The 23,642-nt window shown below is 42.1% G+C and overlaps 1 protein-coding gene across 2 annotated transcripts in view; it reads right to left on the reverse strand.

The window, feature by feature from the left end:
- Positions 1-2,453: 2,453 nt before the first annotated feature.
- The window catches only part of LOC129705467 (uncharacterized), a 482,458-nt gene continuing 461,269 nt past the window's right edge, over positions 2,454-23,642 (reverse strand). For both annotated transcript variants that reach the window (XM_055649050.1, XM_055649051.1), the window contains exon 4: positions 2,454-17,616. In XM_055649050.1, coding sequence (XP_055505025.1) covers positions 4,082-17,407 — 13,326 coding nt within the window. In that variant the 5' untranslated portion in view covers positions 17,408-17,616 and the 3' untranslated portion in view covers positions 2,454-4,081. The remainder of the gene's footprint in view (positions 17,617-23,642) is intronic.

Below are 23,642 nucleotides of genomic sequence, written 5' to 3' on the forward strand. Positions count from 1 at the left end.
AATAATCTTATTTATATAGCACATTTTTAGTCAACTTGCATTGACCCCAAAGTGCTTCACATAATTACATTACATTTACACACAGGCAAAGGTGGGTGAAGTGTCTTGCCCCAAGGACACAACGACAGTATGCACTCCAAGCGGGATTCGAACCGGCTACCTTCCGGTCGCCAGCCGAACACTTAGCCCATTGCGCCATCTGTCGTCCCATATAATCATTATTTCCTTAGTTCCGTCTATTTTGTAAAATTTTAAAACTTTTAATGTTCTTTCCTGATTGAGCCTGAACCAATTTCAATTTAACTGAAAGATAGTCATTAAATAAACAATTCAAAATCGTGGCAACCTCTTTGCCCAATCAACAATGGATGCTCCACCCTGATGATAACATGTATGGAGATAAACCTGTCAAAGGGCTGCAGTTTGATATGAAAGACAGCCATCATAATAATATTATCGAAACCTCCAGATAGACAGCAGGCCCAACATAAAAAGTGAAAGAGGTTGATGAAAGAGCGGGTGAAGGAAAGAATATTTCAAATCTATTCCATCATGCGTGTGGCCTGGTTCCGTGCGTGGGGTCGCCAACTTTCTCACTCCCAAATAAGGGGCAAAAGGTCAAAATACGGGACAAATTCCCGACGGCAATTCGTTGACTGACTCGGCCCTGGCTGGGTGAATGATGAGTTGGCCCGGGTGCTGGACTGCACACAAAGCCCAGCCGGCGGGGCCAGCTGAGGAGTTTAGGCCAATAATAGGAAGAGTGCAAAGGAAAATATGAATTTGTGTACAAGCCCATCGTGAATGCGTGACATTTCGGGTCGAGCCTTCTTCAGATGAAAGGTCTCGACCCGAAATGTCACCCATTTCCTCTCTCCGGAGATACTGCCTATCCCACTGAGTTACTCCAGCATTTTGTGTCTGTTTCCGGTCTAAACCAGCATCTGCAGTCCATCAAGTGAAATTGTTTTATCACTTAAATGATGCAGAAACAAATTGATTGTGAACAAAAGATAGTCTACAGGATGAACTTGTCATGAGCCTGCATTTTAAATAGTGTTTTGGTCTTTTCTGTATTGGCATTTAAAATAAACTCGTATACATTCTGATCAATATACAAGGGATAAACATTTCAAATGTTGAGTTTCTGTTGGGATGCAAAGCGTATCTTGAGCACCTAAATGCTGTGATTTGAAAATCACTTCCTGAGCATGTTGCAAATTTCCAAAATGTGCTTCCACTTGGTATCATTGTAAACAATTTTATAGATGCATTAATAAAATATCAGTCATTTAACATTAAGATAAAAAATTGTAAATAAATATAGTAGAATAATTCACAAATTACCGGTTTGAATGAAACATGCTGAAAATATTTATTTAAGTGCATGTGCAAATATCATCTGCAAATTTACAGTAAGCTGCAAAGGCAATTGGTCAAAAAATTAAACAGAAGTAGTTTTAAAGCATTTCTGCTTTGTGCGAATTCTGCAAACTACTGTTGTAATATGTACACAATGAACTGCATTTAAGCGCGATGTGAATTAACTTTCCATATAAAGATTTTTTTAATTCAGCCAATACATGTATACAATACTGTAAAAAAGATGCATCTGTAGTTTGTACTAACCAATATTTATATGACACTGAAAGGCACTTTTGCAACACACTTACAAATGAAGACAGCAAATGTTTTTTTCCAACGATACTAAAATAAATTTCTGATAAACGCATTGCACCAAAAGTAAATTACCTAAATATTTCACAATATGTTATAAAGATACATATCAAACAGAATAAAGCACCTTTGATCTAAAATTTGCTGGACAGCCATAACATACTCTAAATGTCTGCATCATAACTTCAGTGCATACATTATATCCCATTGATAAGGGAGTTCACCATAACATCAAATATAATTTCTTGCTCCTGAGTTTGTATTCCAAATGAAATAAGCATAAAATTTTAAAGATTTATACATAAGATAAAAATCTGTTTACAAACTTTCAATTAAACAAAACAGCACATTGTAATTCCAACAGATAACGCAACTGTTCCAATTGTTATGCTTTGAGGAAGACGGCATTCACATTACAAAAAATAGCACCCTTTACTGTTTATTGTTGTTCAGAGCTAATGTAAAGTCAACCCCTTTCATTAAGTAGAAGCAAATATGTAGAACATATCTGCAACAACAGTGTCTGTGTGTCAGTGATGTATAAACTTGGAATGAAAGTTGCAGCAAGTTTAGAGTTTCAGTTATGCGAGCACCAACATAATTAGCAACTGTTTCACAGGATAAAATGTGGAAGTATGTTCAAGCTTGTACATAGAAAACTCGTCACAATGGTTATCCACTCAATCTTCAGTTAAATGACTGATGCTGGTTTAATAACACGCAACATTAGGAATTTGTTCAAGATGGTACCTACATTTGGAAGTTCAGCTTCATCCAAAAATCTCACAGATGCTACAAAACACTTCGCTGGTGCTGTTTTTTTTTTTTTTGACAGATGCTGCATGATCTACTGAATATTAGTTGCAGTTCAACACATTGTTGGTGGAGGTGATGTTAATCGTTTGGAAATTAAGATCCACACGGGTTGATTGGGACAGAGAGGCGGTGACAAACAAAATATCAGCATGGTCAAGGACAGTTTTGGAATAGTTTGTAAGAGGAAGATTGGGAATTTAGCTTTGGAAAATCAACAATGGTTTTGAGAATAGAGTTACCTGGATGGAACGGGTGAGGTCAACATAATGAGAAGATCATGGTGGCAGATTGTTGATATTCTGAGTAATGGATGGAAGGAAAGGTGTGCTGATCCAGGGCCAAAACCTTCAAGCTGGAAAGGGTACAGAGAAGATTTTCAAGGATGTTGCCAGGGCTAGAGGGTCTGAGCTATAGGGAGAGGTTAAGAATGCTTGGACTCTGTTCCTTGGAGTGCAGGAGGATGAGGGGTGATCTTATCGAGGTGTATAAAATCATGAGAGGAATAGGCCGGGTTGTTGCACAGAGTCTCTTACCCATGGGTAAATCCAGGACCAGAGGACATAGGTTTAAAGTGAAGGGCAAAAGATTTAATAGTAATCTGAGGGGTAGGTTTTTCACACAAAGGGTGGTGGGTGTATGGAACAAGCTGCCAGAGGAGGTAGTTGAGGCTGGGACTATCCCAACATTTTAGAAACAGTTAGACAGGTACATGGATAGGACAGGTTTGGAATGATATGGACCAAACGGCGGCAGGTGGGACTAGTGTAGCTGGGACCTGTTGGCCGGCATGGGTAAGGTGGGCTGAAGGGCCTGTTTCCACTCTATGACTCCAGGACTCTAAGTACAGGAAGGGCTGAATGAAAAGTGACATGGCAATATTGCAGAATAGTTGAATGAAAAGTGACATGGCAACATTGCAGTACAGTTAATGGTTTGCCTGTTTACATTGACTAACTGAATGTAGAATGAAAGCAAAAGTAAACGGGAATAGATCAGCAAACCTGAAAAAAGGAATGAGGTATCATACTTCACTTTAGATTTGTCCGAGGCTTCTTGACATGCCTAAAAACACAAATTAATTTGAATAAAATATGCATTTTGTGACCATTTTATGGCTGAAGGGAGAGGCTATGACATTAGAAACACATTTTATTCAATGTGTGGATAATATCTAGAAGTGACATGGTTCCTTCAATGACACCCACTATTAAATCTACTGAAACAAAAAGATGCTAGTTAATATTAATCAAATAGTTCTGACACAAAATGAACTACATTTTATAGATTGGCATTTGGAAGTAGCGTAGAACATATGAACTCTTGTGGTACTCTGATTAAGGCAATTGCTCATCAGCCCAAAATGATTACATTTTCTCAGTTGCAACATCAAAGTCATAATGAGTACATGATAAAACAGGTAAATCAAAGAATAATATTTCGGACACAAAGTGAAGTATTTCACAGAGATGTCTGTGCAAGGTAATTCCAGCTATATGTAGAAATAATGCTGAAGAAAATCTAAGGCTTTTATGTTCTTTTTCCACAGAACTTTCAATCGCCAATAATTCACGGAATCAGCGACATTAATTCACTCCAAGGCGTCTTTTCTTAAAGGAATCTTGAAGCTGGTTAGTTTTTGTCCAAATAATTGGCTGAGAAGATTACTCTGTGATTCTGCTGTCCGATAGCTGTTTGATTCAACAGGCTTTACGCCTTGCATCAATCTATGTTTTCTAATTGAACTGTTCACAGACTGAGCACCTCCCTTGGAATAAAGTGGAGGTTTCGAGATTAACTCTTTCTTGTGCTTGTATTCCCCAATGAATGGTCGCATATCCGGCTGCTTGAGTGGACAGAAATTCATGACATTTTTTTTACACTGTGAATTATTTGTCCACGGTTTGGTTCTGGATGCTAGATGGCTGCCTGTAGGCTCATCTCTAGTAGTTGCAGTGCTCTGATTATCTTGTTGCATGCACGATTTCCTCACGCATTCAGTTTTGACCTGTTTTCTTTTCTTATTTCCTTCATCTACAGTTAACTTGTAGCTATTACTGTTTTTGACACAAGCAGATTTTTGCTCCTTTCGTTTTTTCTGATTAATCTTTGGTTCCGAATCTTTAGCTAGTTTCTCCGAAGGTTTATATTCACCTAAGCTTTGCTTTGCCTTTTCAGCAGCGGCCATTTTGAAGTGGCTATTGCAAGGTATTTTCTGGAGGTCATTTGTTTGTTTCGAACTATCGTAGGGTTCCTCTTGCTTGATCTTCTCCTTTGCTGAATGATTACTCGGTTGAACATTGTCGTGGGGTTTAAACGCACACGCGTTCACTGGACTCAAAGGCGCTGCCACTGCTCCGTAGAGCTGATTGTGTACTTCCGGCATGGGTGGAGCAGCTAAATCAACTAAATGCAGCTCGTGACATAATGGAAGAGACACAACTGGGGAAAGGCATGGTGGAGAATCTGCAACGTTTGGCTGTGATTGCTCCAGTTCCACTAGCAGCTCGGAAAAATCATCCACAACATCTGTACGAGTTGGTGTCAAAACATTCATCTTTTCTGTTTTATCATTTACTTCAACCGGTGAGAATTCAGGAGGACCTTCACAAACACTGTGATCGAAACCAATCGAAGAAATAGCCGGAATATTATTTTCTCTGTTGACTTCAGTCAGCCCATCGTGATTAGTCTTCTGTTTTTTATTGGGTGGTATGGATGCACTTGAATAACTCTGAGTGAGATTGCTCTGTGGGTCTAGATGTCCATCCTGCAGGGGAACATAAGGTCTCATCACTCCTCGGAATTTGTGGGTCTTACTTCCACCTTCCAAGTGTTTTTCCATGTGCCGATCATATTGTTCCTTTTTTGAAAAGGTGTAGTTACAAGTGCTGCATATGAAAGACTTTTTGATGACATGCATAACATCAGCACAGAGCTCACAGGTATACAGTGTTGTATGTTTCACCTCAGGTTCTTCTATGACTAGGTGTTCCCCTTTAAGATGGGCTCTTAGCTCCTGCATTTCCAAATAGAAAATGGGACACTTATAACAGAGATAAATTTTCTGCAAACTGTGAACGACCAAGTGTCGCTGAAGCTTAAATGGTTTGGGAAATTGTTTCCCACAATGATGGCAATCTCTCGACGGGTCTTTGCAATCAGGATGCATTGAAACATTCTTCTGTATTGGTTCAGTCTTGTGCATAAGCTCTGGATTCGCCGAAGCTGAGAGTTTAAGTGCACTTGTAAAATTCAGCTTGGTCTTAATACTTGCTTCACTTTGGTCTTTATTTTTCCCAGTTTGCTTTTGGTTTTCTTTCAGAACTTTGGTTTCTTTAATCAGGGACTTTGCGACTGAGTCAACTGTTTTCGATTTGCCGTGCTTTTTATTGAGGAGCGTGTGAAAGAAATTTTTCATCGCACTATCTTCACTAAAGCAATTTGATAATCCAATTACTGACTTTTGGGCTTGCCCTTTCCGTGCAAACTGAGTAGCATGCTCACGCAAATGTTCGTTGTACATCCAGACATCTGAGATCTCTTTCAGGCACATACCGCACGTCCAAATGCCTGCCTTATTTTTGGCATGCTTTTCCTTTAGATGATCTCTCAGCTGTTCTCTGGAACTAAACTTCCGTTGAACACACATGTAACATGTTGGGGGTGGGGAAGGGTTGTGTGAGAGTTTGTGAAAGTCCAGTTCGCCCAGGGTGAGAAACCATTGAAAGCAAACTTTACACTTGTACTGCTTATCCTTGGACTTGATACTGATGTCACCGCGATTCTTTACGGTTCTCCCCTCCTCCGTCCTACCCTTCGAGAATTTCAAGTTCTGGCTTTTCTCCTCACTCGTACCATGTGCAACGTTCAAAATAGAGGACTTATTCCCGGGGGAATTGTGCGGATCCCCGTCTGGATGTTCATAGCCTTGGTTCAAGGCTTGTACATCACCGACATTTATACTCCTCAGAATACATTGACCAGAGGCTAGCCCTTCAAAAGGCTCGATCGGTTGGGAAGATTCCGTGGCCTCTAGTTGTGGCTGGATGTTTGGCGCATGTTGTCGTGAGTTCATCGTTTTTTCTGAAGTTGATTCAAATGAAGTCGTGTCACCATGTGCTGAGATGTCCACAACCTCTGGAGGATTGCTCCAAACTGTGGCGTTTGGAACAGTGTCTGTCATTGACTCTATTTTGCAGTTTTGATACAGTAACTCCATTATGTTATTGTTTGTATTTTCAGACATTCCACTACCTTCTAAGACATCTTCACTGCTACATTCACGGGCCACATCCCTGGAGCTTGTAACATCACCACAAACAGAAGTATTTTTATTTGCCACTGCTTTACTGTCATTACTTGTATGCGACATGATGGTGTCATCTGTTTTCAAATGATCATTGTAGCTCCGAACAACTTGCTCACTATTTTCCACCACAAAACCCGAAGAAAACATTTTAAAGGTACTCGATTCCATGTCCATTTTACATTTTTTGCTTCTATTCCCATAAACCCTTGGAGACCTTTTTCTGACAACTGAGTTGTCTTCCGAAAATATTTGCGATATTGCACTATCCATAGTTGGAAAATGTTGCGAATCTGAGTTTGGGGCAATTACTTCCAGAACGGGTAGCTCTAGGTCAATAGAATCTGATTCATTCCAGGGTTTGGATGGTGCATGTTTCTGTAATTTCTCAAAACTGTCATCATTTTTCAGATCCCCCACCGTTTGAGAGTCCATTTCTGGTATTTTAAGTGGAGAACCATTGAGAAGATTGGGCACTGGGTTACTGAATACTGGATGTTGGCAGGCAATAGTCTTTTGCAGTAATCCCACTGCCTTCTCACTGGTTCCTTCTTCTATTTTTATAGGTTTGGTGTTCTGGCTGCCTTCATTCGAGGAACACTTACTAGGAAAATCAATCTGGCATTCAAGTTCTCCATTGCACTCTTTCTTACATGAGTCTTCTTTCAGCGAAACATTAATCAGGTTACATACTTTCTCTTCTACAACTATTGTTTTGTCATTTGCAGACTTCTGCCGTGATGTCCATTCTTTTGGTGTGATGCACATTTTGATTGATTTGCTTGTTGATAATGAATTTTCCATCTGCTGTTGATGTATAGGACTATCTCGTGGTTCTGTCACTACCTGGAGCTCTAACAGAGGGCAGGGCTCATCTATTTTTCCATAATTGACACCCACTTGCTTGCTAGATTGCACAATTTCACCATTAAAAACCAATTCTTGTTCATCTTTTCCAACATTCCTGTTCTTTTCTTTTGCCGGAGTTGGAGCGTTGGGATTTTTTTTCCTATATTGCCTTACAATATCTTTTGAGTTGATTGAATTAGATATTTGTTTTTTAGTATCTTCCTTCGAACATTCAATAGTTTTTTTAGATTTTGAAATGCCAAGCTTGGCAGATTTATTAGCTTCAATTTGCTCATTGCATGCCATTGTTCCCATATCCTGCTCAGATGGCATGACAGAAGGTTTTGGTTCCTCTTTTGTATGCCCATCGTGAATTTCATTTGTGTCGGTTACTTCCTCGAGGTGTTGATTTTCTTTGCAATGGAAACCAATTTCATTTTGTGCAAGCGTAGAATTACTTTCTTCACTGTGCTTATCGTCACATAAGAAAAGATGATGGTCAGTCTGAATAGTTTCCTGGCTAACAGGAGTATCCAAAGAATGAATGTCCATGTGAGTTTTCTTTTCTGATGCACTAAACAAGGTGTTTTCTGTGTCTTGTTGCCATTCTGTATTTGGTTCCGTTGCTGAAATGCTGCACGCCAGAATTCTGTTTACTTTATTTTGACTTGTTTTCTCACCTTTTAAGCGATGTTTGATGGCTTTATGTCTAACCAAGCCTTGTTTAGATCTGAATGATGCAGAACAGACATTGCACATTATGACAGTTTGTAGATTTTGCTCGGTTTGAGGAGTGGACGGTTCAATTAATTTCTGCGGGTCGGTCATGGAAATATTTTCTGGAAGTAAATTGTTGGCCGCCAAATCTAATTGCTCACTGCCATGCAAATCATTCAGTGTCTTGGCCAACATTAAACTGCTCAGTACAACATCATCGCTGTTCGCTCCGTCTTTTTCACCACTTTCGCTCTCCACTTTTTCACTTGGGTGAGGCTCAGTCATCGGCAACGATGAACTGGAATCCAAGTCTGCATTATCACGCGATTCACTTTCACCTCCAAATTCTTCGGAAACTTTTGTTATTTGGTTAACAATCTTCTCATCAGAGCAGTCATTTAATTGTCCATGATTATTTGCAATTGGGGTTACCTCACCATTCTGTTGCTCTGTTGACAAAGGACAGAATGCGTTGTCAATGGCCAGGGTTTGTGCATTGATAATCCCATCATTGCAGTCTATGAATAAATTACTATCCATCTGCTTCGTTCCATTGGAAAATACTTCATCCTGTAGACTGATCTGTACATTTTCTTCAGGTTTTTCTTCCACTGTAAGAAAACCGATTTGTGCATTTGTCTCAATACTTGATTTTCTTTTGGTTGGTCTGTTGGAATTGTCAGTGTTCGAATGCTTGTTTAAAGTTTCCATAGGAACTGAATCAACAAGGGGTGAACTGTGCAAATTTAGATCCGACACATGTTGGGGAGATGGCGGTAGCTCAAGCAAATGACCTTGAAGAGAAGGGGGGACATTTTCATGGAAATTAGAACCCAAAACTTCAGCATAGTTGCACTTGGAATGCTCAGCTTCGACCACGCCACCTGAATCATTTGCAGCGGCAGAACAATGATTCATTTCTAGACCCGCACCTCCGACTAGATGAGAAGTCGGCGATTTAGTCAACGTCTCAGAAAGAGTACAATCATTAGATTTTGCTTCCATACAAATGGGCATATCGGTAAGCAATGATGTAGTTTGATCAAAAGATCTATGATCACTACCTTTCATGTCTTGTCCCAAAAATGACCAATGCTCACTGTCATCTGTATCTTCATTGGAATCCTTTGTTGTGTTTCCATTAGTTGTTATATTGGTGGGCAATTCTTCATTTATTTTAGACAACAAGATATCAGCAATGTTTTCTGCACCGGAGTTAGTTTTTAAAGCAGAGTGACCATCGTGAATTTGTGTTTCTGGTACTTTATATTCAAGATCGTGCTCTGTTACATTCTCCTGAGGTTTAGCGATACAGCCAAGGGCACCTCTCTCAGCGTCTTGAGAATCGAAGTCCAGATGGAGAAACAACAGCGATTCTTTACACCCATCACTCTTTGGAATAACATCATCTTTAGAACTGTTGGATGGCTCTTGCTGGTTGCTTTTATCAATGGGCGCAGGTGAGATATTGGAGTAACTATCCGCAATGGAGAGAGACTGCTTTTCCGAAATGCTTTCTGTGCAGGATGTTACGGTTGCCATTTCCGGAGATTGTGTAAAGCAGCCGTGCTCAGGTGAGTGGTCATTTCTGCTGGTATTAACATTTTCATCAATGACAGACGATTCATCACTTGTACCGACATGACATTCCAATGTAGGCACTGGGTGAGCAATATCTGATGAAGCTTCGGACTGAGCCATGTCATTTACAGTTAAGTGTTCAACCGGAGGTTCTACATCACAGCTAGTTTCTGTTGATGGAAATGATTGTGACAAAGGGCAATTTGACTGCTCGGGTTCCAAGGTTTCTTCAAAAGCGTTCAAACACTGCTTGGTTGCTTTTTCTGTTTCATCGCCATCACTGAAAATATCCAAAGCCATTTCTTCTTCTTTTTCTTGGTGATTAAAAAAAAATGGCACGGAGTTTTGAGTGGAATTTTGAGAATGGTCCGCAATTTGAATCAAATCTTTTTCCTCAAGTGTTGGTGGATTTGCATTCGTCCCATTCAAAGAAAACAAGCTGCACGGGTTCCCCTCGAACTCCGAATTGTCAATAACACCTTCTTGGGAATGTGGAGCTTTCTTTAAATGGTTGGTTAAAGGGATCTGCGATGTTAAAATCTGAACTGAAATCTCAGACTGTTCTTCACTATTGTCACTTTGACTGCAGTCTACAGGCTCCCATGCACCAGAATTGGCTTCAGTATTTTCAGCCACAGTTTCAGCAATATCTTTCGGCAACTTTGGCAAAATATTCTGAGCACTAGTGTTTGCATCAACATCCAAAATTTGGCATTTACTTGTGCTAATGCTCTGTAAAATATTGTCCATCGGATTAATGGTGGAATCCACATTGTGAGCAGTGTTCAAAACCGCTTCAGATCGCTCAGAACTGATGCTGCCATTCAAAGAGTGGTTTGTTGGAATGTGTGGGGCTGCGTAACAAGAGATCATCATTAATTCTTCATTGCATTGTGCCGTGCGGGCAACAAAGAGCTGAAGTTGCTGTAGGGGATTTGAATCGGGTGCAATCTTTACACTGCTGTGTTGTTCAGTCGGACTTATTCCAACATATGAAGAACTGATGGTATCATTTATCCTTTCTTTATATTTTGTCTCTGGTGATCTGTCAGAGGTAGTGATTTGATTTGTTATGATAAGTGATTGATCGGTTTCTTCAGACTCCGATAGAAAGGCAGATATTACACTTTTTCCACTTGACTGGTTGTCAGATGTGTTTTGCTGTTGATGGTTTACATATTGTTCCTCCTGTGAATGATCAACGGCTGTGACACTGAAATCATTTTCTGTATCGCAGGCAACTGTATCCACACAAGGTGAGGCTGCTGGGTTTTCAAAGCTGAACAAAACTGCCTCGCATTCAGGCTCTGATTGCTTCTCTGCAACATGACATTCAGTAGATCTATACTGAGGAGACAGGTTAAATGGTTTCTCATGGTCTGTACTGCCAGAAGAGCTTTTATTCTCGCTCGCAGTTTGACATTCCTGCTCTCCGTCTGTACTCTGTTGCAATGAGCTTTTGCCTAGTACAGTATCTGACATGATTGCAAGATTTGCAATTAGATTTTCTGTGTAGTACTGGTTCTCCAATTTTTCCTCCGTTTTCTCCGAGTAACTCCCAGGGGAAACTCCGGTTTCCTCTTCGGCACTGTGTTTGGGTTCATCGTCTTTTCCGTTTCCTGGCTCTTCAGGATGAATTGGATAATGAGATTGATTATCTTTATCGGGAGATCTTGGGTTGGCATGGACTTTGTCAGGTGTTTGGAAGTCATCTAATGGCACAAGCTGGAAGGGACAAGTCCACATGTCTTCAGTATCTTCAATAATCCCAACGGAACTGGGGCGTTCAACTTTAGGGGAATTCAAAACTGTGCCCTTACAATGCATATACATATTTCCATTGCTAAACGGATGATTTGCAGCATGTACAGTCTGTCTATCACATTTATCTTGCTCTAGACACAGAGATGAAGGTGGACTAGTTTGATTCTTTAAACTTGCATTCATATATTCCCCAGTACCGGCTTGGGCAACAGGAGTTTCGTTATTTCTTTGAGGAGCCTGAAGTTGATTTTCCAGCTCCGTCACCAACCTTTTAATTTCCAGATCATCATCTGATAAGGGTACGACGAAGGGACCATTTTGGTCATCTAGCCTTTCGGGCAGAAGGGGCGGTGTAGTAACAGGGGATGATCCCGTTGTCGGGGAAAATTTCTTAATTTGCGCTGACTGCACGGAGAGATCTTGGAAATGTGTGATGTCCTCCGGCAAAATTGTGGACATGTCTGGCAGCAAATTCCAATCCTTCTGCTCCAGAAATGATGGATATTGCAACTGAAAAGCTGCGCCGCCGCCTTCTTTATCGCCATTACAAGAAAAGGGATAATAGTTTTCCTTGTTGACCAAAGTGTCTGTGTATAGCTGACTATTAAAATTTGATATGGGAATGTCACCAAATATTCCAGGGGTATGAAAAGATACTGGAGACTTCATTTTGGCTGGGCATTTTTCACTTGGATATGCATTAATGAACCTTTTTATGTGATCCTTCTGTAAATAATTGTCACTGCTCTCATTCTGACAGAAAAAAATATCTTCCAGATGTGAGGAACTACGGGCCAGAGATTCTGAGAAAGCAACAGCGTGCTGTTTTTCTAAATCTTTATGCCCACTGTACATTCTGTCCATGGTGTTCTGAGCTGCATCATCATACACTTGAATATTAAATGCAGATGAATTATCATGAAAACATCCAACATTTGTCTTATAGGCACCAGTCGATCCAACAAGACTGTCTTTCATTTTGTTGCTTGCATCTGCTAACTCATCTTTCATGTCTGCAGTCAGCTCTGTGGTATGTGTTAAATTATTTTGATTTATACCGGCAGTAGAATATTCAACAATGCTATCTTCACAAGAAGAACATTTTTGTATATCTCTTTGATCAAAAGTTAATTCAGTGTTCGGTGCTATAGATTCATTACTTGTCGTGGCAAGATCTTTCTCAAAAGACTCACAGGCTTGTGGTCTCTTTTCGTTATAACTAAGCTCAACATGACTTGGGTTTGAACGTACAATGCATTGCTCCTCAATCTCCATTTTGTGTGACCCACCGTGGTCATATAAATGTGTCATGGTGTGACTGGTACTCTGGGACCCTCTTCCTGAAAATAAACATTTTGCTGAACCAAATTCTTTTGTGGTTCTTGAAAAAACTGCTTGGTTCATAGAACTGTCTTTTGAAGTTCTAGCTGATTCATCAATCAGAGGATCTGGTCCAATGCACTCAGCCTTATACGTACGATCAGTAATTGAAATAAAAGTAGAATGCTTACTCTCTATGGTATTTTTCCCTTTCTCATTATCTGAGTCTGTCCGTTCTACACTATTTGGGCTGTTGGTATTTTCACTTGAACTACTGGTAATGTTGCTGTATTCACTGCTGGTGGAAGATTGGCTCCTTCTCCTTCTGAGCCGACTGCTATGGTATCTCTTTGCTCGATTGCGTCCCTCGATTCCTATGCTGCGTTCTGGAGTTTTCTTGATTTTTATATATCTCCAGGATTCTTCCGCCTCCACTCTCCCACATTTGGTTTTGTGCTCTCTCGTGATGCTGTAATTGGCTAGTTGATTTAAGCACGGCGTTAGATATTTGCTGCCGGGAGGTTCTGCTTCTTGGTCCGAATCTGAAACATAGTCATATTCTCCCAACTTACCGCTGCGTTGGTGTGAAAGTAACTGCTCGTTCACGAGAGAAACGTGCAATTTCTTATTGCTTTTCACGTGTAACTTGTGCAGTTTGTTCTTCTGCTGTACAATCTTATGAATCAATTCCTTGCTCCAAGTTCGGTTGCTGGATTTCCTTTTTTTAATATCCCTTAAAGCAGGCCGGTGTAATTTGGAGTGGCTGTTTACAGTGACGATTTTTAAAGGGGTTGAGTGAATGGTATCCCGGATATCGCCATTGTTTTTGTGCTTGTCTCTTTCACACTTTTTTCTCACATTTTGTGCAGGTTGAGACAAAACTTCACTTATCCTGCGATGAAGTGCAGCGTCGGTGTCTAGCTTCCTGCCTCCTTTCAGCTTCATGAGTTTTGTACTGGGTTTGGTATATTTTAAGGAGTCAAAAGAACTCTCATGAGAACATTTTTTAATACTGTATTTATCCACCCGCCTGCAATAGGATTTAGATAAGACAGAAGTTGTTGAATCTTTTTTCTCAATTTTCCTGTTATGATGTCTGCTCTTTTCCTTCCTCTGTGTATGCCTGTCACTCTGTCGGTTATTATAGACAGTCTTGATCTGTATGGATTGGTCATCTTCTGCTTCTGCGAGTTTGCTAACAGCTTTGCTTCCTAACGGCATGCAGTCCTTCATCTTGAAAGCCATCCCGTTTCCTGCAATTTTTGTCGTGGATAGTTCATCATCTGCAAAAGCTTCTATGAAGCTACTGTCAATTTCAGCATTATCAGACTGATAATCGAGACCATTCAGAGTCTCATTGATTAAGCTATCAAGCTTTGCGTCGTCAATCTCTAAATCAGAGGCTGTTAGCAAAACTGAACCGGATCCTGCTCCGCTAAAAATATTCAGTTTAAATGGATCATCTTTTGGATCAGATGCAGCCTCGCCATCTAGCAACAGATCACAGGACTTGCTTAGGCAAAGTAAAGACTGGTGTGGATCAGATCCACCCCGGGTTGAGTGGAGAACGGTTCCCTTAGCTGATTCTGCATGGAGCCGCCTGCTCTCTGTAGCTCGGGTTGGATCCTGCTGCTCGGTGTGAGAACCTGAATGAATCCCACAGTACTGACGGTGATCGAGAAACGACGCGACATTGTTAAAATTTTGATCACACTGTTTGCACGTAAGCAGCACGTCCAGTTGGTCAAGGTTTGCGCTGCTGAGGGAGTTCGCAAAAAACTGTTCCGGGAAGGGTTGGGACTCAGTTTCAAAGTCGTCTGCACACCCATTGATTTTAGCAGTTTGTTGTGAGAATGAGTTGTCCTGGATATATAATAAATTGTCTTTAGTTCCCCTGGAATGATCAGTGGAGAAGTATGCGAATCCTCTGGTAGGGTCATGATGCTGGTGTAGCAGGTTGGCACTGATGTGTTCAGAGGAAGGGAACCTTTTGTCTTCTTTGCTGTGGCAGTGCTGATGATAGAATCTGGATGCACTAGTTAGGGTGGGCATATGACTTTCTTCTGAGTTGGTGTTCAGAGGGCTGTTGGCACTGTACACCGTGGACACTGGGGAAAGAGAGGAACATGTGCTGGTAGATCCAGTGTTGAGAGTTGGGGAAGATTGTGGAGATTGATACGGGGAGCCTGATATACTTTTGGCTATTGTAAGAGACCCATGACCGCTGCCTCTCACCGACGCTGAGCCAACGGGGTTCAGGTCACAGAATCTGTTTGGATTTCTGGAATCGCACAGTGAGGTACTGGTGTTGTCTAGACCATTTCGGAATGCAAAAGCGTCAGTCGTGTTACAGTTCTGGCCATTCCCACTGTTCCTACTGTTTTGGAGCTCCTCGCTGTTCACCTGCCGTTTGTTACGGAAAGTTACCGGCTTACAAACGGGCGGATTTCTCTGTGCTTTCTTACATTCCTGCCACTCGGAGGCTCCGAGAGGAAAGGCCAGCTGCTGACTAGTAAGTTGCCTTGAAAGTTCAATTCTATTTTGGTTTGGCATTGCCGACGTAAGGTGGATTTGTTGCCACGGCAACCTGGAATTACCATTTCTCGGGGCTGGCTGCTTTTGGTCAGCGTGGGACAAATTGGACACAGATTGACATGGATATGAAAATTGGTTTGCGACTGAAGTGTAAGGTGCAGTATTGTAGTCCTTCGTGGAAAACATTTTGTTTCCTTCCCAAGCCTGCGGTACCCTGGGTTGACTATGAATTTTAGTTGAAATGTTTTTATCAAAAGATACTAAACCATCAGTAACACTGTTGTTGGAAGGACTGTCGTAAACCTTATCCTGAAAGTGCATCTGCGGTAAAGAACCTTGTGTTATATTCCTTCTCAGGGACTTACCCTGAGAGTCCGTTCTTTCAGTGCCTCGGTCCCCTTTTAAAGGCGAGCACTTTTTGTTCATAGATACATATCCAATACCATTTTTGTGCAAATTAAATGCGTCTGATGTACAAACGGTTTGGTTTTCTTGGAAAGTACTCTGATTTTGGTCATTAGCACCAACAGAAGAGACAGCACCATTGGACGATACAGCACCAGAGGAGGGTAAAGCACCATTGGAAGATATAGCACCATTCATATCATTTGGATGATTCCCTTTGTAGTGAGATACACGATGAGGGGTACCTTGGTTGGATGGACGCAAAAACTGAGTTTGGTGGGAAGAATGTGTGTAGCTTCTGCCGTCTGATGAAGTGCCACATTGCCCATTCCTCACACTGTCTTCATGCCCATCGCCTGTAAGCTGGAAGACATAACCACTATGTGCTACCTGGGCATTAGGCAGTGGAACATCTGAGAATTCTTGCTGAAAGTGGCATTGACCACTGTGTTCACTGTTGAATGGATCAGCAGGTACATCGTGCAATTGTGGTAGTGGATATGGGAATGGAATTGACCTAAAGCCCTGCGTGTTGGACTTGCTGCTTTCTGCCACAAGAGGGAAAGTGCTCTGCTTCTGAGGGGACATTCCATAGTTGGTACCTGCAAATGGCTTTTCCGGAGAATGCCAATCCACTGAAAATGGCGAAATGTTGGAATTATTCCTGCTGCCATGGAATTCTGGATATTGCAATTTGCCATTGAAGTTGGCGTTGTCTCTGGAAATGTTGACATTTCCCTGGGAGTGCGTTTTGGATCCTTGGTTCTGATTTGCAACCACTGTGGTATTTGAGGTATAACTTGTGGAGGTATGGCTTGCAGGGTCTTCCTGATAGTGCCTGCTGTAGCTGAGATCCTCTTGTTGGAGTTCTGCCTCTCTCTCGGGAATACTGGGCACGTTGAAACGATAGCTCCCTGTTATAAGTTCTCGTTTTCCTTCTAGTTTCTTTGCTGACGTAATCTTTTGCTGTGGGTACGCGATTCCAATGGTGGGGTTGGATCGGGAATTGATATTAAGTTTATAAAGATGGTGCGGCCCTTTCCCGTATCTTTTGTTCTTCTCCTTCCCTTTGTTTTTCCCATAAGGTGACTGTGAAGTACTTTTGCAACTCGAACTGTTGGATGAAGACCATGTGTGTTCACTCAAAAACCGTGGCTTGCTCTGAAGAGACTTAAAGTCAATTCGTCCAGCCTGCTGTGGCCTGATTACAGCCTCTCGCTGGTTATGGCTATCCTTGTTCTTTCTGTGCAGATGAGAATGATTCAAGGAATTGCCATTCAGCACAGTTTTGCAGCTTTCAGGGCCGCTGGTGTTACCGCTGTTTAATTTTCTGCGATCCTTTTCACTGAAATGTTCAAAGCCGCCATCCTTTTGCTGCAGTTTGGGATCAGTGTCCGAATCTTTAATCGCATAAACATGCTGTGTGTCTCCCGTCATGATATCAAAACCAAAAAACAGGAGTTTGTTATCGTCTCGATACTAAATTACTCTAGTTTCCTTCAGAGGCATGGCCAGTTATTCTTGATGAACGGTAACACCATTCTGCAAGCCAAATATGACTGAATCAATTTAAAACTCATCATAAAAGGAGATGCATATCTCTTCGAGACAAACTGCAAATCTTCCATCATTATTGCCATGGACATCTGAAAGAAAAGAGAAAGAAATTGCATCATTTCACTGCAGGAGATTATTCAGGATGAAACCAGACATGTCTCATCATATTTTTTACTTTACTTTAGTTTGGAGATACAGCGTGGAAACAGGCCCTTCGGCCCACCGAGTCTGCACTTACCCTCTGCACATTAACACTATCCTACACACACTAGGGAAATTTACATTTACACCAAGCCAATTAACCTACAAACCTGCACGGCTTTGGAGTGTGGGAGGAAACCGAAGATCTCAGAGAAAACCCACGCAGGTCATGGGGGGAACGTACAAACTCCGTACAGGCAGCGTCCATAGGCGGGATCAAACCCGGGTCTCTGGCGCTGCAAGTGCTGTAAATGTAACCCGACCGCTGCACCACCGTGCCGCACTAATGTCTTCTATAAAACTGTGCCCGTTCCACAATTGTTCTAATGATCATGATAACATTGATATAGTGACGTGTACAAAGCCTTTTTATCACTAGATGAAATTTCCAAATGACCATAACAGTGAGCTATGCAAGGTATCCATAACTGAGGCATTGGGCAGGAGTTCTTGGGGGAAGTTTCAGAGTAATTAGGATTTAAGTGCAGAATTCCACAAATTTTTCAAGCAACTTTGCATATAACTGAAGTGTAACTATTTTCCTCAAAACATTATTACGCATTCCTCAATTACTTGCGCATTTTTTGTTAGAGTTTTGGCTACTTTATGCATGCCCGACCCCATATACATTGGTTAGTTTTAGCATTAAGGATAGAGTTAGGCAATATCCAGGAATTATACTGACTTATGCCCGCAACTTCATGGGCCCCAGTCTGAGAATGAGTTATATAGGAACGAACTCCAGATGCTGGTTTAATCCAAAGATAGACACAAAACGTTGGAGTAACTCAACGGGCCAGACAGCATCACTAGAGAGAAGGAATAGGTGATGTTTCAGGTCGACCCTTCTTCAGTCTGAATAGGTGACTTTTTGGGTTGAGACCCTTCTTCAGAATGAAGTGTCCAAACTATTTTGTCTTCTACTCACGCATAAATAGTCTGAAGAAGGGTCTCGACCCGAAACGTCACCTATTCCTTCTCTCCAGATATGCTGTCTGACCCGCTGAGTACTCCAGCTTTTTGTGTCTATCTGAGAATTCGATATCTGGCGTTGAAATAATTTTTCATTAAAGCCTTATCATAATCATCATCAAGGTAAGAGATTGAAAAAAAGGTTTCCCCCAGCCCCCTACCCCACATAAAACAAACCAGGAACATTAACATAAACTTTTAAAATATACTAAAAATAACAAAAACAAAAATATGATAAGACAGACAGACTGTTGACGAGGCTGCCATTGCTGATGGCGCCACCCGGTGGTATATTAGACAATAAAATTGGACCTTAATTGGACAATAAAAACTTTGTCTTTCATAGCCTGGCTAAATGTTATCAGATCCCTGTTCCACAACCAACCCGATCTATGGATCAGCGGCAGGGATGAACAAGGGATGAACAGGAATAGCTACTTCCCCACAGCCATCAGGCTATTAAAGCTGGATTGGACAAAACTGATTATTAATAACCCATTATCTGTTATTTGCATTTTGATCAGTTTATTTATTCATGTGTGTATATATTTATATTATGGTATATGGACACACTGATCTGTTTTGTAGTAAATGCCTACTATGTTCTGTGTGCTGAAGCAAAGCGATAATTTCATTGTCCTACACATGACAATAAACTCAGTTGACTTGACTTCCATTCCACATACTGCTGGAAAATAGGAATTTTCATTGCAAGAAACAAGATGTCTTGCCAGAAGTCATCTCACTGTCATATTTCTCCAATTCAGCCAAGCAAATAAGCTTCTCTGGGAATTTGGATCAAAGCTTCAGCGGGGAGGCTTGGCACACGTGCTGCAAAACCACAATCCAGAAGATTTGGACATATTTTATAAAGGGAATAATTGTTACAAAGGACTTTGCATTTTCCCATTGCCTGTCACTTTAATTCTCCACCCCACTTCTACTTAATATTCCATTCTTAACCTCCTCCACCATTCCAAAGTAGCACAAGTAAACATTCTAAATCAGTGCCTCATCCTTTTCACCAGCCGAATTATCAACTCAAAATTGAGTTCAACAAGTCCAGTTAATGATTCTGCTATTCACATTTACGTCCATTTGAGATTTATCATCTGTTTGTTTACGAATATTTTAGACCATAAGACATCGAAGCAGAATTAGGCCATTCAACCCATCCTTTCACCAGCCCATTCACCCCGCCTTTTAATCGTGGCTGATCCATTTTCCCTCTCAACCCCATTACTCTGCTTTCTCCACCTAACCTAAGATGCTCTTCTTATTCCAGAATCTATCAATCTCTGCCTTAAAAATACCCAATATCTTGGCCTCCACAGCCATCTGGGAATGGCAATAAACTTCATAGATTCACCACCATCTGGCTAAAGTAATTCCACCTCATCTCCATTTTGAAGGTATGTCCTTTTATTCTGAGGCTGTGCCTTCTGGTTCTTGACTCTCCCACTAGTGGAAACATCCTTTGCACATCCACTCTATATTGGCCTGTCATTGTAGGTTACAATGAGAATCCCCTTCATCCTTTTAAACTCCAGTGAATAAAGGCCCAGAGCCTTTAAACCCTCCTCACATGTTAACTCAATCATCGCCAGGCTCATCCTTGTAAACCTCCTTTGGACTCTCTCAAACACCAGCCTTCCTCAGATATGGGCCCCCAAACTGCTCACAATATTTCAACTGTGGCCTTACCAGTGTCTTATAAAGTCTCAGCCTTACAGCCTTGCATTCTATTCTCGTCTCCTCGAATGCGAGCATTGTATTTGCTTTCTTTACCACTGACTCACCCTGCAAATTCACCTTTTGGGAATCCCGCACCAGTACTCCCAAGTCTCTTTGCGCCTCCGATTTCTGAATCCTCTACCCATTTAGAAAGAGGTCTATGCCTTTATTCCTTCTACCACAGTACATGACAGCACACTTTGCTACGCTGTACTCCATTTGCTAAGTAACCTGTACAAGTCCTTCTGCATGACTCCCTGCTTCCACAACACCAACCGCCAATCTTTGTGTCTGCACACTTGGCCACAAAGCCATCAATTCCATCCATCATCCAAATCATTACCATACAATGCGAAAATTAGCGGAGCCAAAACCCGACCCATGTGGAACCATCACTAGTCATTGGCAGCCAAGCTGAAAAGGCCCCCTTTAATCCCACTCTTTGCTTTCTGCCAGTCCGCCAATCTTCTATTGATGCTAGTACCTTGCCTCTAAACACCATGAGATCTCATCTTGTTTTGCAGCCTCAATTGTGGCACCTCATCAAAGGCCTTTTGCAAATCCAAGTAAACAACATCCACTGATTCTCCTTTGCCCATCATGCTTGTTACCTCCAAAAAAACCTCCCACAGATTTGTCATGCAAGATCTCCCCTTAACTATGCTGACGTTGACCTATTTTATCATGTGCTTCCAAGTGCCCCCACACCTCACCCTTAATAATGGACTCTAAAATTTTATCGGCCATAGGGGTCAGACTAACCGGCCTTTCTTTTGCCTTGGCAGTGGAGTTACATTTGTGATGATTTCCAGTCCCCTGGAACCATCATTGAATCTAGTGATGCTTGAAAGATCACTTCTAACACCTCCACGATCTCTACAGCTGAAGAAGGGTTTCGGCCGGAAATGTTACCTATTTCCTTTGCTCCATAGATGCTGCCGCACCCGCTGAGTTTCCCCAGCTTTTTTGTGTACCTTCTACCACCTCTACAGCTACCTCTTGCAGAACGCTGGGGTGCAGTCCATCTGGTCCAGGTGATTTATTCATCTTCATCTTCAGATGTTTCATCGTCCCCAACACCTTCTCCTCAGTAATAGTGACTGCACTCACTTATGCCCCTGCCCTGACTCTCTCGTATCCCTAGTGTCTTCCACTGGGAAGATTGGTGCAAAAAACCTATTCAGTTCATCTGCCATTTCTTTATTCCCCCTTTACCACTTCAGCAGTGTCAGTTTCCAGCAGTCCAATGTCCATTCTTGCCTCTCTTTTACTCTTTTATATATCTGTAAAAACATTTGGTATCCACTTTTATATTGTTGGCTAGCTTACCTTCACATTTCATCTTTTCTCCCCATATTGGATTCTTAGTTGCCTTTTGTTGGGGTTTAAACGATTCCCGATCCTCCAGGGATTCTGCTAGACTCCCTTTCCAATCAAGTTTGGCCAGCTCCTCCCTCATGCCCCTGTAGTTCACAGTAACACCGCTAATCTGATTTCAGCTTCTCCCTCTCAAATTGCAGGTTGAATTCCATCATATTATCACGTTATGATCACTGCCTTCCTTCACCATAAGAACCCTATACAAGTCTCGGTCATTGCACAACTCCAAATCCAGAATTACCTTAGCCGAGCGTCTCTAAGAAACCATTTTGTAAGCACTCTACAAATTCCTTCTCTTGGGGGTCCAGTACCAATCTGATTTTTCCAGACTACATGCATATTGAAATCCCTCATAACCACTGTAACATGTTCTTTCTTCATTATGCATTTTCTATCTCCTGCTGTAATGTGTACCCTACTGCTGGTCACTAGCTGTCTTTTAACCCTTGCAGTTTCTTAACTCTACCCACAAGGATTCTACATCCTTTTATCCTAAGCCGTTTCTTGCTATGGATTGGATCTCATTTCTTACCAACGGAGCCACCCCACCCCCTCTGCCCACATGCCTGTCTCTTCGATAGGATGTGTATTGTGGATATTTAGCTCCCAGCTCTGATCCTCTTACAGTGATACCCACAACATCATACCTGGCAATTACTAACTGCCATCATGCTCATCCATCTTGTTTCCACACAGGGGCGGAAATCCCCCTTAACTGTGGGGGAGGGGGGGGGGGTGCAGGGGTGCCACACCCACCACCCCTCCTGTTTTGAGAGGTGGGGGACTATACCCCCCATTTTTTTGTAATCCTGATTTTATAACCCGGTGAAATCTCCTCTTTCCGCTAGACAGTGGGGGTGGGGCTGATGATCGAGGGAGGACGCCGATTGGACGAGAGAGACGTCAGTCAGCAGGCAATGGGGACGGGATATGATGATTCAGCGCAATGATTGGAGGAGGGAGGTGTCAGTCAGAGGAGTAAGTAGGGGGGTAAGACTGAGGAGAGAGCGCGGTGTGATCCTGGAGGAGGAACACGTCCTTCGAAGGCTTCAGCCGTGGGCCCTGTGGACGGTAATTACGGGAACGACAGCCCAGGCTTACGGCCAGCGCGGAGAAGCAGCGCTAGCTCCACGGCTCCGGGCTGGTGGCCCGTCAGTCCAGGCAGGGCTGTAGGTTAACCGGCGAGGCAGGCAGAGCTGAGCTGGATTTAGCGCTGCTTCTCCGCGCTGGCCGTAAGCCTGGGCCATCGTTCCCGTAATTACCGTCCACAGGGCCCACGGCTGAAGCCTTCGAAGCCTCGCGCGCGTGTGTGAGTGTGCGCATGCACGCACGGCAGCCAAGAAATTGTGTTCCCCCCATTCCCCGGTCCCCCCCATGTTTTGATAGCGATTTCCGTGCCTGGTTTTGTACACAGCGTGTATTTAGATATAACACCTTCAGTTCAGTATTTACCACCCCTCTTCTCAAAATGGGCCACGTGTTGCCTGACTTTAGACTCGTATCCCTTTCTCAACATCCTGTCCTAAATCCGATTTTGCAGTAACTTCTCCTGCTCTCTTTATCCCTTCACTTTTATCCATTCTTTTCCAATCTGTAGAAACCACTATTTAAAAGTTCATGTCATAGGAGCAGAAGAAGGCCATTTGGCCCAATAAGTCTACTCCACCATTTAATCATAGCTGATCTATCTTTCCATCTCAATCCCTTCGTCCTGCCTTCCCCGATAACCTTTGACACCTATACCAATCAAGTATTTGTCAATCTCCGCCTTAAAAATACCCAATGATGGTCTCCACAGCCGTTTATGGCAATGAATTCCACAGATTCG

This window comes from Leucoraja erinacea, chromosome 17 (assembly GCF_028641065.1).
Source record: "Leucoraja erinacea ecotype New England chromosome 17, Leri_hhj_1, whole genome shotgun sequence".
In the NCBI taxonomy this organism is placed as follows: domain Eukaryota; kingdom Metazoa; phylum Chordata; class Chondrichthyes; order Rajiformes; family Rajidae; genus Leucoraja; species Leucoraja erinaceus.